At 47.0% G+C, this 14,104-nt stretch overlaps 1 protein-coding gene across 1 annotated transcript in view; it reads right to left on the bottom strand.

The window, feature by feature from the left end:
• Positions 1 to 2,098: 2,098 nt before the first annotated feature.
• LOC8023212 (solute carrier organic anion transporter family member 74D) overlaps positions 2,099 to 14,104 on the bottom strand; it is a 37,207-nt gene continuing 25,201 nt past the window's right edge. Inside the window, exons 5-10 of the mRNA XM_040223069.2 lie at positions 12,825 to 12,989; positions 10,078 to 10,273; positions 9,097 to 9,250; positions 5,790 to 5,965; positions 3,337 to 3,401; positions 2,099 to 2,639 (exon numbers count right to left, since the gene is read on the bottom strand). Of these exons, the coding sequence (XP_040079003.1) occupies positions 2,317 to 2,639; positions 3,337 to 3,401; positions 5,790 to 5,965; positions 9,097 to 9,250; positions 10,078 to 10,273; positions 12,825 to 12,989 (1,079 nt within the window). The 3' untranslated portion in view covers positions 2,099 to 2,316. The remainder of the gene's footprint in view (positions 2,640 to 3,336; positions 3,402 to 5,789; positions 5,966 to 9,096; positions 9,251 to 10,077; positions 10,274 to 12,824; positions 12,990 to 14,104) is intronic.

Raw genomic sequence — 14,104 nt, forward strand, 5'->3', positions numbered from 1 at the left:
AATAAATCGAGCAGGCCCTACGTCAAAACCAAATATGGCGACTGACACGCCTGATCACCAGGTAACGAGCCCCAAATTACGAGAGTAATGGTGGAAATAGCTATAAGATGGTGTCTGGAACGCATCTCCGACTATTTTTTAAAATTCTTTTACAGCTTCTTTATTTTGTTTATTCATTGTCTGCCTGGTAGCATTCACCTGTGTAATAGGCCATATGCGAAATTCCCGCAAGCTATCATCATCATTCCTCTGGGAGCCGCCATTCCGGAGGGATTTTTCCATCTTCCATCTGTTGACTAGGCGCATACGGTATCCACTTAGTTTGCAGGTTAGTCCAATGTATTTGTACATTCAATGGGATTCGGATTGGATTCGGTGCAACGAAAAAAAGAAGGAGAAGAGGAGGTTTATTTAGAAAGACAGAGAGGTCGTTCCATGCAGTTTGCATTAACCGGGTTCTCTGTGCTGGGGAAGGGGAATAGGGGATGCCAAAGAAGGGCAAGAAGGGGAAATTAATAAAAACACATTAAAATAACGTGGAGCTCCATATCTGCTCCTTAAGGACGACAAATAAGTAGGGTATCACGTAAGAAACGTAGTAGGTATTTGGTCGCATCAGCCAGCTTTTCTGGACTCTCCCGTGCTCCTAAGATCTTCTGGAGAGAGAACGGTCGGGAGTCCAGCTGGGAAAGTTCTTCAGTAATCACCTCTCTTTCCACGTCATAAATTGAGCAAGTGCATAACAGGTGGTCCAGTGACTCTACTTCTTCACATATCAAGCAGTTTGCAGAAGGTCTTTTCCCAATACAGTGGAGATATTTATATGTAAATGCAACGCCCAGCCTGATTCGGTGAAGTACTGATTCAGTCTTTTTTGTAAGGTTTCTGGGCGGTCTGAACTTCAGTTCCGAATCTAGATTATCAAGTCGTGGATAGTGGTGAGAAGGGCTTGCCCAGAGGGCCGCACCTATTTTTTTTCCGACCCACACAACCGTTGCACCAGCGTCGAGAAAAAAAGAAAGACTGCCGTGAGTCTGTGGAAGATGAATTGTCAGCAACGAGCTCTCAAGAGTTAAGACGTCACCGAAGGAATGATATGGCCATCCAAGTAAGTGAATGGTCGTAATGGAAAGGCTTTGTAAAGGGTTGGCACTGGACCTTGCCGTGTTACGCAATCATATTTTAGGTCCACGACTCTCACTTTGCCGCGACCAATTTCTTTCTGGCGAAACTATCGGTATATATAAACCCTTCAAAATGGTGGAAACTTGACAAATTATAGTAAATACAATAAATGGCGCTTATTTTTTCATAAGGTCTATGATGCGGGTTGCCGTGATCCTGGCAGTGGTGCACAGCAGCAGAAGCGGATACTGCAAGGTGTTTGTTCTGCTGCAGCCCGCTCTGTATTCGGCCAGTTGACATACTTCGTTTCAGCTGACGTCCAGACGCAGCCGATGCTACAAACTGGAGCTCTGGGCGTTCAGCGTCCAATTCACGCTCGCGCACTGCAAGCACTGTTCAGGACCATATGCACGCGCTTGTAGCATCGGTTTCGTCTGGACTTAGCTGAAACAAAGTATAGAGCCGCGAACACAGTGACGTCTGTGTTTACTCATATTCTTAGCCGACGCTTCGAACCAACCGCAAGAATTAAGGAACCCGTAGCGCGTTACCTGAGGGCTCTTGGGAAGTTGTCTTCTGTTCCGGGGCAATAGACGACGCATGGGAGGTAAGTATGATGCTAGACAGGCCAATCGGAGGAACGTTCGAAAGACTACTGTGTAACTGGAGTTCCGTGTTTTTGGGGTTCATTATTATTATTATTATTATTTTTTTTTTTTTCAAATCGAGGGTATTCTTTTAGTTCACTTTCTTCCGCTTATTCTGAATCTTTCGGTTTAAATGTTTGGTGTCTGACTAAATTTGGCGTTTATTGGTGTTTATGTAAAAGAAATCAGGAGTCGGGATCGCGACTCCCTAACCTCACGGGAACAAGCGCGTGACCCGAATTCTTAAAATAAATATCCCCATAATAAAAAAAAAACAAATAAAAAAGAAACGAGGGTGGAGTTTAGAAGCATGAAGAAACCTCGTGGACAGTTCATGACAGTTTATTGTTCCAGGTCAACGCAAGATAGAGATGTAAAATACGTTTTCCCGCGAAGCTTGGGCTCTTTTTATTCGAGGGCAGCTCTGATTCGGGGATCGTTCAGTTTTCTACGATTTTCACAGAACCGGCTCGGGGGTTTCCGCGGTTTTGCGGTATTTACAGAAAACACGAAACTCTGTTTAACGCTAAAAAGGCCGACGTAGTCACACCTTAAACCGCCCTTGGTCGTGCTCCTCGAAGATCCTAACGGGGTCGCGCTTCTTGTAACGGATCTTTGGGTCTTCGGACGAATAAACCTCCTGGTAACCGTCGTCGTAAAAGTCCCTAATGTCCGATGCCACGCAGGCAACGCCCGTGGCGAACACAACGGCCAGAGATAGGAACGTGATGGAAGTTCCGAAGTAGGAGTAGCGCAGCTTGTCCAAGTCGTACAGCCAGCAGTTGCCACGCGTTTCGCACTTGCTCTCCCAGACTAGACATGACCCGTCCATGGCGGCCCCGTAGAGCAGCGGGAACGGGATGTATGCTGAACGAAGAGAAGGCAATAGAGTTAAGCCCGTCGTTACAGACGTCTCTGATGTATCGGACAGCCCAGCGATGGAATACATCATTGGTATTCTTGCAATCAGCTTATCAAGGAACAATCGACATAATGGGCTTCAATAGCAACGGAGCTTTAGCGGCACAAGGATCGGATGCCCGTTGGAAGTCAGTGCTGAAAAGAACTATAATTCTGGAACGTTTGACCACTCAACAAAATGGCGGCGCCTTTGACTACGGAGACTGCGTGCGACAGTTGGGGCGCGATACCATAGACTCGTCTCTATTGGCTAAGATGATAAAATGAAGACCGATGATTGGTGCTCCGACTACATCGTGGTGAAATCGTTATGCTCGGAGTCCTGGCAGTACAGACAGCTTGCAGGGAACTAGATTAACGGGCAGTAAAACTGCCCATGGTTGCAGTAAAAGTGAGTTATTTTTTAATGTTGCAGTTTTCTTGTTCCTCTTTTTGTTTCGCACCACTAACATTTACTTTTGGTATCCCCACCCTACAAACATTATGTTGACTCGTGACTTTATGAGAACATTTGAAAGACTGGCCTATTAAAACATGCATATCCATTATAGTCATGGCCACATATTGAATGTCGCACAGTTCCCTTTTTTTTTTTGGCTTTCACGAACATAAGATTTTTATTGATAAATATATGCCAGCTTACCCAGTAAATTTGCCATGGCATTGGCAAATCCAAGCGCCATGCTTTTATCAGAAGGACTGACACTCCTGAAAACAAGGAGATGAAGTAAAAAATATGCTTGGTGTTCGCAGGGAACACAAGGCGCGCAAAATTGGCATAATATTCTTTAGTTTAAACAAATGACATGATCGTTTGTCAAGAAATCACGGCAGTGCTGTTTCTTTTTTTATAATTAATATTCTATGAAGACAAGCTTTCTATGTTCTTTGCTATTGCGTAGGTTTTATTATTGTAGAAAAAAAATATCCAATTGGCTATCAACTGAAAAAAAAAAAAAAAAACGCTACCAGGTTTTTGGCGGGGCGGCATTGTTGTTATTTGTTGCGTTTTTTGAAGCGAGAGATATTGCTAGCGTGCTATAACAACACCACCTAGACAGAAGGCCTCCGCATGGTTTCCTCTTCTTCTATGAAACATCATCACAGTCGGATCGCGCTCGGTCGGCTATTGGACCCGAGTCCAACCTTCGACGCGCTGATTGGCCACGAGCCGCAGCCGAACACTGACGCAGCACTCGTGCCCAATCCCTCGCCTCGATCGATCTGACTATGATGACGCGTGTGGAGGCCTTCTGTCTTGGTGGTGTTGGCTATAACCACTATCAACGCAAAAAATAAAAGAAGCAGGGCGAGTCTCGAGCATCTCATTATCGTTCGGCAGCCAATAAGATCGCAGCATAAGCCGAAACGAACGCCAGACGACCAATGACGAAGAGGGAACATAATAAGCCACGCCCCCAGCGATTCTTAGGCTTTCAGAGACAATACAACATTAGATGAAGGCTTTATGACATGTTTTTAGCGACCGCGTTCTTCTATCCTACGAGCAGAAGACACTGCAGAATCGGGAAAGACAAGGGAGCCGTCGTGCAATGCCCGCAAGTTGTCGCAACCCTCGCGGTCAATTGTGAGAGCGCAGCAAAAGTGACGAGCGGACGCAGGCGTCACTGTCATGGCGGCGGCCTAAAAGTGTGGCCTTCGTTTATTGAGTCAGCCGCAAAACGAACTACAGCATAAAACGCGTCTCTCGTGAGTCATCTCCGGTGCCGTTCCACTGGCACGATCTCGGCGGCGATCCGCAGCATTGCGGGGTTGTGACCACGGCAGAAGAAGAGAGATATGTGTTTGAACAAGGTCCGACAGGGCATCACAAGCTTACTCGGGCACTGTCGGTTTAGAGGCCTTCGCGCATTCGCGGTCGCGTGTCATGCGGCGCTGTCGCGGCCCTGAAAACATGCGCGAATAAAGACGGCTCATCGAGTTGCTCTGGCAGGCCTCCTACCACCCTAACATGTGTTGCGCCATCTCACGGCGATTACCAGAAATAATTTTAATAATAATAATAATAATAATATTAATAATAACAACAACATCTTTGTTTCCCATTTACAATGGTGGCCAAATGCGAGCGAAACTTCGACATTCTTGTTCCATGGGGAGGTGGCGCTGTCACACACTCTCCCCGTTCTTCCCCGGCGGATGTGACGACATCAGTCGGGAATTGAGAGGCGTCAAGATAAAGCCTGTTCACACATAAACTCTAAGAAATAGGGGGTGTATAGGAATACATCCCTTGTCCCACATGTAACACCCCGAAACAACAATTCGACGTGCAGTCCCCAGACGTCGAACCGCGATACCAACTTTCACGAGCGGCTTGATAGTCGATCGATACAACGTATTAAATTAGCTAAAGTACGCATTAAAGGATACAGTACCAATGTTTTCTTTTTGTCCTGCTGCAGAACCTAAGTGTTTTCTTTCTTCTTGTCTTTGATACGCACATTAGGTATTTAGTACGTTATATCCCACAGCTAACAAGCCGCTTTTAGAAGTTGGTATCGCCACTCGACGTCAGTGGACTGGACGTCCAAATGTAGTTTTGGGGTGTTACATATGGGACACGTGGTGTACCCCTATACACCCGCTATTTCTAAGAGTGTACACCGCAGCGCTAAGTCGACGCCATAGAGACCAAGAGCAGACATTTGGTTCTTTCAGCGCCGAGACGCACGTGTGAACCGGCCAATAGACCTATTGATAAATTTCCCAAACATCAAGGAGAATGCAGGGATTGGTGTTCCACGCGCCACACGTGCACGCCTTTCTCGTATAAAAGATTCCAAGTAAATAGCGAAAATAAATCGTTGACGAACGCGCTTGCAAGATGGAATTTGTTTTAGGCATTTGCTTTGCAGAAAGTTACTATATACTGCTGAGGCCAGCACGCGTGGCGCGTGAAACACCAATCTCTGCATTCTCCTTAACGCTTGGGTAGCTTAGCAATAGGTCTATAAAGACTAAACGCACCAGTCGGAGACACGTTCCACCTCCCCATGCTCGAGCTGTCCTAGAATCATGTGTACAGAGACAGACGCAAGATTCCGTAATCCGGAACAGTTTCGAGCACCCTACCTGAGCATGATGAGTGTGTTACCGACGGATGCCGACGCTCCAACGAACTGCGCCAAGGAGACGATGATGACGTATTGCACAAACATGACGCAGGTGCTCTTGCAAAAACCGCTGAACACCGACCCGGAGAAAAACTCGCCATCTTCGACGAGCTTCAGACACCGGCAGTTTTCGAGCTGAACCAAAAGAAATATTCACGCTGTATATATATCCCCGACAGCTTAAAGCCACAGTCACCCTGCTCGTACATCATACAAAAGACACGGGCTCGTCTGCTTCTTGCGCAGGAGTTGCGGTGACGTCAGAACGACGCCGTGCTCTAATTGGCTCTGATGGAGGGATAGTGGGTAGACCTCAATGCTAGTGGCCTCGAGGTCTACCCACTAATTCCTTCAATCAGCCAATGAGAGCTCTTTGTTCTGACATCATTGCAACCCCCGCGCAAGAAGCAGACAAACTTGCGCTCCGCATACGATAGCGGCATTGCCCCATAGGGAAGCAGAAAACGAATCACGAAGAGAAAACTGTGAGCATAAAAAGCCACGCCCTGCGCTTCTTAGGTTCTCGGTGGCTAGTATACACACTTTCAGATGCCCACCGGGAGCTAATTGCTGGCGTTTACCGAGCGCGTACAGTGAATAACAACGCGCGAGAAAAACACCTCGGGATGTAATCTGCTTTGCATGGAACAATTAGCAAGCGGAACGACGTGCTCATTGCAAGTGCACAGACTTGAGTTTTCAAGCCGTCTTTCGAGGCCTCGTTATTTTGCTGGATGCGCTCCGTGTACCTTGCAGTTTATCGCTCTCCGCGAGCGTTTCCGCGAGAAAACAGACACGCACGGAGTTTTCTTAAGCCGGGGTCCCATTGCTCATAGACTATACAAAAGACAGTCTTCAAACACGATTAACCGGAATATCTGTGGTTTGAATGCCGCGTGCCAAGTTTCTCGTTGAACTCATTACAACGCGGCATTTGAAGCACGAATCTCGCGGTGACTTCCGTTCGAATCTGTATGGAGACTGTATTTTGTGTGCAAGCGGCGTTGACATCACCGCTGTGGTGGAGCTGCTATTGGCAAGGCGCATGCGCAGACGGTCCACTCGACGCGAATCTGGTTCCTGCGCACGCGCAGTGCCCACACCTCGTACGGGCTTGTTTGTAAACAGCGCGTTGGCCTGTAGTTCGTCTCACCTTTGCATGGACTGGTTAGCCGCGCATGCTAAAAGCGCGAGTTTATTGATTTGGATGAAGCCTCGGCGACTGCACGAGCGCTTGTGCACCGAGTGCTCCAGCATGTGGTCGGCCTTCCACGATTGGCCGAATGCTGATTATGACGTCAGGAAAGGATTTCTCATTGACGGAAATAAGATGAATGTAAGAACTTCAATTTGGACGGTGTTTGCAGTGTTGGTTTCAGAGCACAATAATTTCAAGCTTCAACCATGCTCATTACAAACACCATCGAACATGTTGTTCGCAAGGTAATGACGTCACGAGAGGGAACCATAGGGGGGCGCCACCAAAACATCTCGCCGCTAATACAGACAAAGCCTGGCGGATCGCCACGAGAAGCGGCCGTCGAAATGGAAAAGGTAGACAACGAATGAGAGGAGAGCCACATGATTGGCGCCCCGCTGCGGCGAGACGCCGAAACGCAGCGTCTCGGCGCTGCCGCGAGACGCTGCGGCGAGACGCGAGGACCCGAAAGTGTGTTTTGGTTACTCGCCGCTGCAAAAGCTGTGCGCTGACGTCCAGGTTCCCTGAGAAATGGCTCTTTGATGCTATACGCTACCAGATCCTCGCGCTCCAAATCTGCGACCGGGCACTCTATAGGATCCGTTGTCGAACTACCAGACTTTTTGAGTATAGAGGAGGCTATGGGCCATGGCTCCAGTCAAAACGGTCAAGGCTAGGGTGCCTACATGTTTCCGCTCCGCTTTAGGGTGGCGCCAACTTCTTGTTACCCTTTCCCAGATCCTCTCCCACCGCCATTTTGACCCACTTCTTATTTGGCTAAACGTACACAACGTTGAGTTTTCGTAGTTTCGACACACCGGCAACACTGTGAGTCCACTTCCGTTTCCGTTCATATGAGGAGTCGGACGAGTCGGAGGCTCAGCGGGATGGCGGTCGTCGTGGCTGTCGCTCTCTTTGTTCGGGTGTTCCATACTTTGAAGTTGCGAGAAGGAAGTATGCCTTGCGTTTATCGAAGCGTGAGTCCCCTCGACAAAATGAAACGCAACAGACCGGCATCGCACGCCGAAACCTCGCCGTCGGAACGAGAGCGGTAGGCGCTCCCTAGCCCTAACGAGGATTAGCGGAGTAGCGCGAGCGCACGACTGGCGAGTGTGACAAAATGGTCGACGAAACAGCGGAGGCTGCCATGGTAACGAGGTAGGCAACACTGGTTTGTCGGCAACAGGTATCACAAACGTTGTCGCCACCCTAAACAGCGGAGCGGCGGAAACATGTAGGCACCCTAGTCAAGGCTAGCCGCTGGCGCTTGCGCAAGCCTTCGCAGTTGGTCCACGCTAAGGTGAGACGAAGTATATAAGCAGTGTGATCCCGGCTTTAGGCTTACAGATCGCGGCAGGAACGAGCGATCGCCGGTTTGAACGCACGTGTTTTATCAGTCGTTCTATATTAGAAAATCGTCATGAACGAGCGTCACGAACGATCGACATTGACGAACGTCATGAACGAGTGACACGCTGGGAACGTTACATGACGCTAAGGTTATACATACGTAAAAGTTTATATATAATGTTTGAGTCCCGGCGGTGCTCGAACGTGGGTCGGTGCGGTGGCAATCGAATACCATGCCACTGAGGTGCGTAGCACAGCTGCGCCGGTGAGAGTGGTGTGACGTCACACCATATGACAGGTCGCCTCATTGACGTCGCTCTCATTCGCTTTGTCTCGTTCTGACTAACATCTGTTGTGCATAATGAAAAGACTAATACAAACTCCACGCGGAGTGTTGTCTGTGCTGGCTCGCGGGACGCATTTTGTGCTCTGGTCTTCGTCAGCATGATCAAGCAAACGAGACTTTCTGCTGTTTCTTTTTTCTCACATTTGGAATACTTTTGTTTAAACAGGTGAGAACTGCTTATTCGAGGTGCCAACTTAAATGCTAAACGTTTGGCGCTCGTCAATGTAATAACTTAATAAAATTAAAAAAAAAATCGATGCCGTGCTTGCGCAAAACTGTTTCGTGCAGTTATACGCATATTGTGCTTTTCTTATATTTTCGCGGCGAGACACGTGTAAGATAGAGAATGCACGCCCTGTAGAAATGCCTCGCCTTGGTCAGATTCGACGTGTCTTCTTGAGTCGGCCTGGGGCAGCCGGCGAAGCACGGCGAAAAGTAGAGCGTCCCTCCGATCTGCTCGCAGACGGGTTGGTACGCCCTGGACGTGCAGTCGCAGCCGCGGTTGCAAGAGTTCACTAGGTCCAGCCTAAGGGAAATAAAACGTGTCAGCGATTCGCAGTCAAAGTTGATCATGCTCAGATCAGACTCTCATCGAGTCTTCTGTGTGTACCGAGTGTTTGAGAGGAGAGAGAGCCGTATTTGTTTCACCGCAAAAATGAGCTACGAATCGGCTATCGCTCAGAGCCCGTCCGAATGTAGCGCTAGTGGAAATGGGACACCAGATGTCTAAAGTTTATTTCAAAAGTTTGAAGCAGGTTTCGCCATTCTCTCATGCATAAGAGAATAGCGGCCGACGAAGTCCGCTAATATACGGAGATGAATGACGTCTCCTACCGCGAGAAAGGACCTCATTTTCTGATCGAAACTTTTGAAAATCACTTATAACTTTTAAATGATATTACGGTAAGTTCTGAAACACTGGAACCTGGTTCAAAATGCGTGGCGGTCCAATAAGGGCGATCGGTGTCACGGTCCGTAGGGTATACACTCACGTAAATAAATGTTCTAATCACCCGCAATGCACTCAAAGGGTCCATCACTGCGATCTGTGAACTGAGGGAGCTCGGCGAACGACGAGTTTTGAAATCCGTTCGGACTTTAAAGTGAAGTTTGCGATGGGCCACATTGTGCATGACGTTTAACTTGCTCACTCGATGGTCGGTATCTGATCACACAATATACTGATTACTGATTAAAGGGACATCGATAATCCGTTTTCTAAATGCATTCCGTGTAAGTGTAAAAGGTTATTTTTACCCACTAATCCTTCCGGTCAGAGCTCAGCGCTCTCGGCTCCTCCTCTCCCTCCGTTTCTACCCGTATAGCGTGTGACTCTCTTTTCTAGTCGCTCACCCGTCCTTAGAGACCGTGACACCCGGCATGAGACCGAAGTCGCATTTGATGAACATGGCCACGAGGAAGCCGGCGATGAGCAGAACCTTGACGGTGACGTTGTAGGACCCGATGACCCGAGGCGTGGGCCTGGTTCGATGGATGACCCACCCCGACACGAAGAAGCTCACGATGAAGAACGACGTCGACACGAGACCTGAACAGAACAGGACGCGCCGCGCGTACAATCAAGCTGTAGTCGCCGACAGCCAAAGAAACGCGGGGCGTGTCTCTCATTGCATCGTGATTCGCTCATCCGCGTTCGAAGGTCCCAGTAACTGACGAAGTGTGTAATAAGATTAGACAGAAAAAGAATAGAATGTACGCAGGGACACTGAGCACGTCGTTTGGCCTGCTCACTGTCCCTACGCATTTTTCAGATCTATAATTGTACTCTAAGCTTCTTTATTCGCTGAGACCATTTTATTGTTCGCCGCGATCAGCTGTCTCCGTGTTCTGCGGCACAGTGAACCAACAGACTTCCTTTTTAAAGTCTGCGTTCTTTTTTAATCTTAGAAAAACCAGCATATCGATTATTAAACACACACACACACACGCACACACTAAAACAAAAGTAGAAGAAAAAAAAAAACTGCGAGGGTAAACGCATGCGTTGGACCGCAAAAAACAACTGTTCCCAAAGTCTTTTTTCGTTACAACACCTGCTGAGTGTCAGATCTGAGCTAGTGCTCATCAGCTATTCCCCAACACGCGTAAAAAAAAAAAAAGTGGAGAAATAAAAAGAGATTATGTTCTGCCTCAAAGTTTTTTCACGGCCTCCTTTGTCAGGTATAGTATAATTATGGGTGATCTCGAAATACCGGGTTATTATACGCTCTCATAAGTCCCCGAGCATACCGCGCGCCGCAATCGGAAAAGCAATCATTCATCCTTTCTCAATTCATTCAACCAATGCGCAGGTCGATTGGTATGGTACTCCAATCTCGTAGAGTTTCAGTGCGCGGCCATTATACTTGAATCGCGCTGGTTGAACCACATCTTCCGAGAGCGTATACACACTCTAAGAAAAAAGTTAACTTTTACGCAGAATACGGAGATAGTCAATCACGGGGAACGAAAAAGGGGGATTCCAGCGAATCTGGTTATTTACACTCTCAGTAACCAAACACTTTTCAAGTCACTACAGAATTTAATGCCTGCGCATCTACTTACCCGCAAAACACTCAAAGTGCGAATCTCTGCGATCTACGAAATCAGCTGAGCGAATGACGAGGCGGTACATCCATTTAGACCGCGCTGTGGCATTGTGCAATGCAAAGCGTCAAGCTTGCATTGCGTAATGCCACAGCGCAGACTGAATTTTGAGGTCTAAACAGATGTTCCGCCTCATCATCGTAGATAGCAGAGATTGGGTCTTTGAGTGTTTTGCGGGTAAGTATAGACACGCACGCACACATTTCTTAGAGTGTACATGCGAAAAAACGTATGAGCATTTGTTTTCCTGTAGAACACGGGGACAGCCAACCACGGCGAACAAAAGAAAAATCCCAGCAAATGGAAAAATTAAAAATACAACTTAGTAAAAATTACCGCATCTCCACGTGGTGAATGATGTTGATTGGGGAGAAGCTCTGGTGGTGCTGATGATACTGATTTTATTGTTGATAGGTAGTGCTGAACGTGCTGATTTGTTTTATCGCTCATAGGTAGTGCTGAGTTCAGGGTTGCGTTCCAACTTCATTATTACTGCTTTATGGTCGGCGAAATGCAAAGCCAGTGGTTCTTCTAGCGGATAAGCTTGGATCCGCTAGAAGCCGTGGGAACGCATCTCCACCGCTTAAGCAAACGGTCCATGTCAGGAAGAAAATGTGTGGTATGGAAAGTGGTTATATACGCATTTGAGCATTTGACCGCAGCGCCCTCTCGTCTTTAAACGTTGAGCCAAAGCATGCAGAGTTTAGCGCGATTATATACGCATTTGACCGCAGCGCCCTCTCCTGTATAGACGTTGAGCGGCTACATGCAACGTTACATCCATGACAGAAACCCCAGCTCTTGAGTTACTACCTCATCTCAGAGCCCCCTACTCGACCCGTGGTCGTGGCCGAGGGGTTAAGGCGATGGACTAGAAATCTGTTGGGGTCTCCCCGCACGAGTTCGAATCCTGTAGACTGCGCAAACATTTTTTTTTCGTTTTATGAAAGCACGGACGGACGGACGGACGGCCAAGGCTAGACCCTAAGGAGCTTCGCCCCTAAAAAAACAAAGCGATATGTGCACGGACGACGAAAAAGGAGTGAAACGTCATGCCCGTAGTCCCTAAGCACATAGCATTTTTCTGACATAATCGTGTTATGAGCTTCGTCATTCGCTGGGATCCTTTCATTGTTCACCACACGATTGGCCCTCTCCGTGTTCTGAAGAAAAGTAAACTCTCAGACTTTGTTTAGAGTGTGTTGGCGAGTTATATTCAGCCAGACCGTTTCCGCTTGTAGCGCCGTCCACTTTGGCTTTAGCAACAAATTTCCTTTTTGGTCAATGGATTATATTTATTTATTTTTGATTCATTTAAACTTGTTATGCCATTTGGCGGTGTAGGTTGAGAGACGCACATTCTTAAATTTTTTTTTATATTCTCTTATTTAGAAATTGTAAATTGCAAATTGTAGCGCCGTGCACCATTGACGGAGTCCGGTGTATTAAGATAGTCACGCAGCGCGGCACGCACCCGCGTTTAACGGACCAACCTGCGAAAGTGCTTGCCTTGGAGGCTGATGTACGGAACTGTGTTTCCATGTACTTGGCAGAGAAGGTGGAGAAGCCATTAAAGCCGCTGACCATGAAGATGGAGGCCAGCACTTGGAGCACGTACACACGCCGACCGAGCAGGCGACGCACGGACTTCGCGATCTCTGGAAGAAGGACCAAGACAGACATAGAACGAGGATCGCTCCACAGTTTTAACACAAAAAGTGTTTTGACCAGCCGAATTTTATGGCAAGGTCGTCACAAATAACCTTCACGAAGAACCTTCACGAAGGATCGTAACGTCGTGTGACATCACGCGACATCAACGTGACATCAGAAGTCAGCTGCCCATGGCGGCGCCTTGAAGACCACCATCGCGAAGACCACTGCTAGGCCTAAGGATTTTCACCCTCTTCAACCGCAACATCAACCCCTCAACCTCATCCACAAGCTCCATTTAAACCATCATCACCATTTTTTAATTAATCTGTAAAATACCAGTTCATCATCATTGGACGCGGTGCCACGGGCCTTTACGGTATGGGCCACGTGCCGTTCCGCGACGCCAGGCTCTCCTGAGCCGAAATGAATAAATAAATAAATAAATAAACAAATAAAATCTATCTATCTATCTATCTATCTATCTATCTATCTATCTATCTATCTATCTATCTATCTATCTATCTATCTATCTATCTATCTATCTATCTATCTATCTATCTATCTATCTATCTATCTATCTATCTATCTATCTATCTATCTATCTATCTATCTATCTATCTATCTATCTATCTATCTATCTATCTATCTATCTATCTATCTATCTATCTATCTATCTATCTATCTATCTATCTATCTATCTATCTATCTATCTATCTATCTATCTATCTATCTATCTATCTATCTATCTATCTATCTATCTATCTATCTATCTATCTATCTATCTATCTATCTATCTATCTATCTATCTATCTATCTATCTATCTATCTATCTATCTATCTATCTATCTATCTATCTATCTATCTATCTATCTATCTATCTATCTGTCTGTCTGTCTGTCTGTCTGTCTGTCTGTCTGTCTGTCTGTCTGTCTGTCTGTCTGTCTGTCTGTCTGTCTCTCTGTCTGTCTGTCTGTCTGTCTGTCTGTCTGTATGTCTGTCTGTCTGTCTGTCTGTCTGTCTGTCTAAGTGACAACCAATGCAATTGTGACTCGATCACTAGTGAAACCCGCAATGTATTTTAATAAAGGGGTAACTAGCACACAGCAACCCGCATCCT

Source organism: Ixodes scapularis, unplaced genomic scaffold (assembly GCF_016920785.2).
Source record: "Ixodes scapularis isolate PalLabHiFi unplaced genomic scaffold, ASM1692078v2 PGA_scaffold2__306_contigs__length_199485367, whole genome shotgun sequence".
In the NCBI taxonomy this organism is placed as follows: domain Eukaryota; kingdom Metazoa; phylum Arthropoda; class Arachnida; order Ixodida; family Ixodidae; genus Ixodes; species Ixodes scapularis.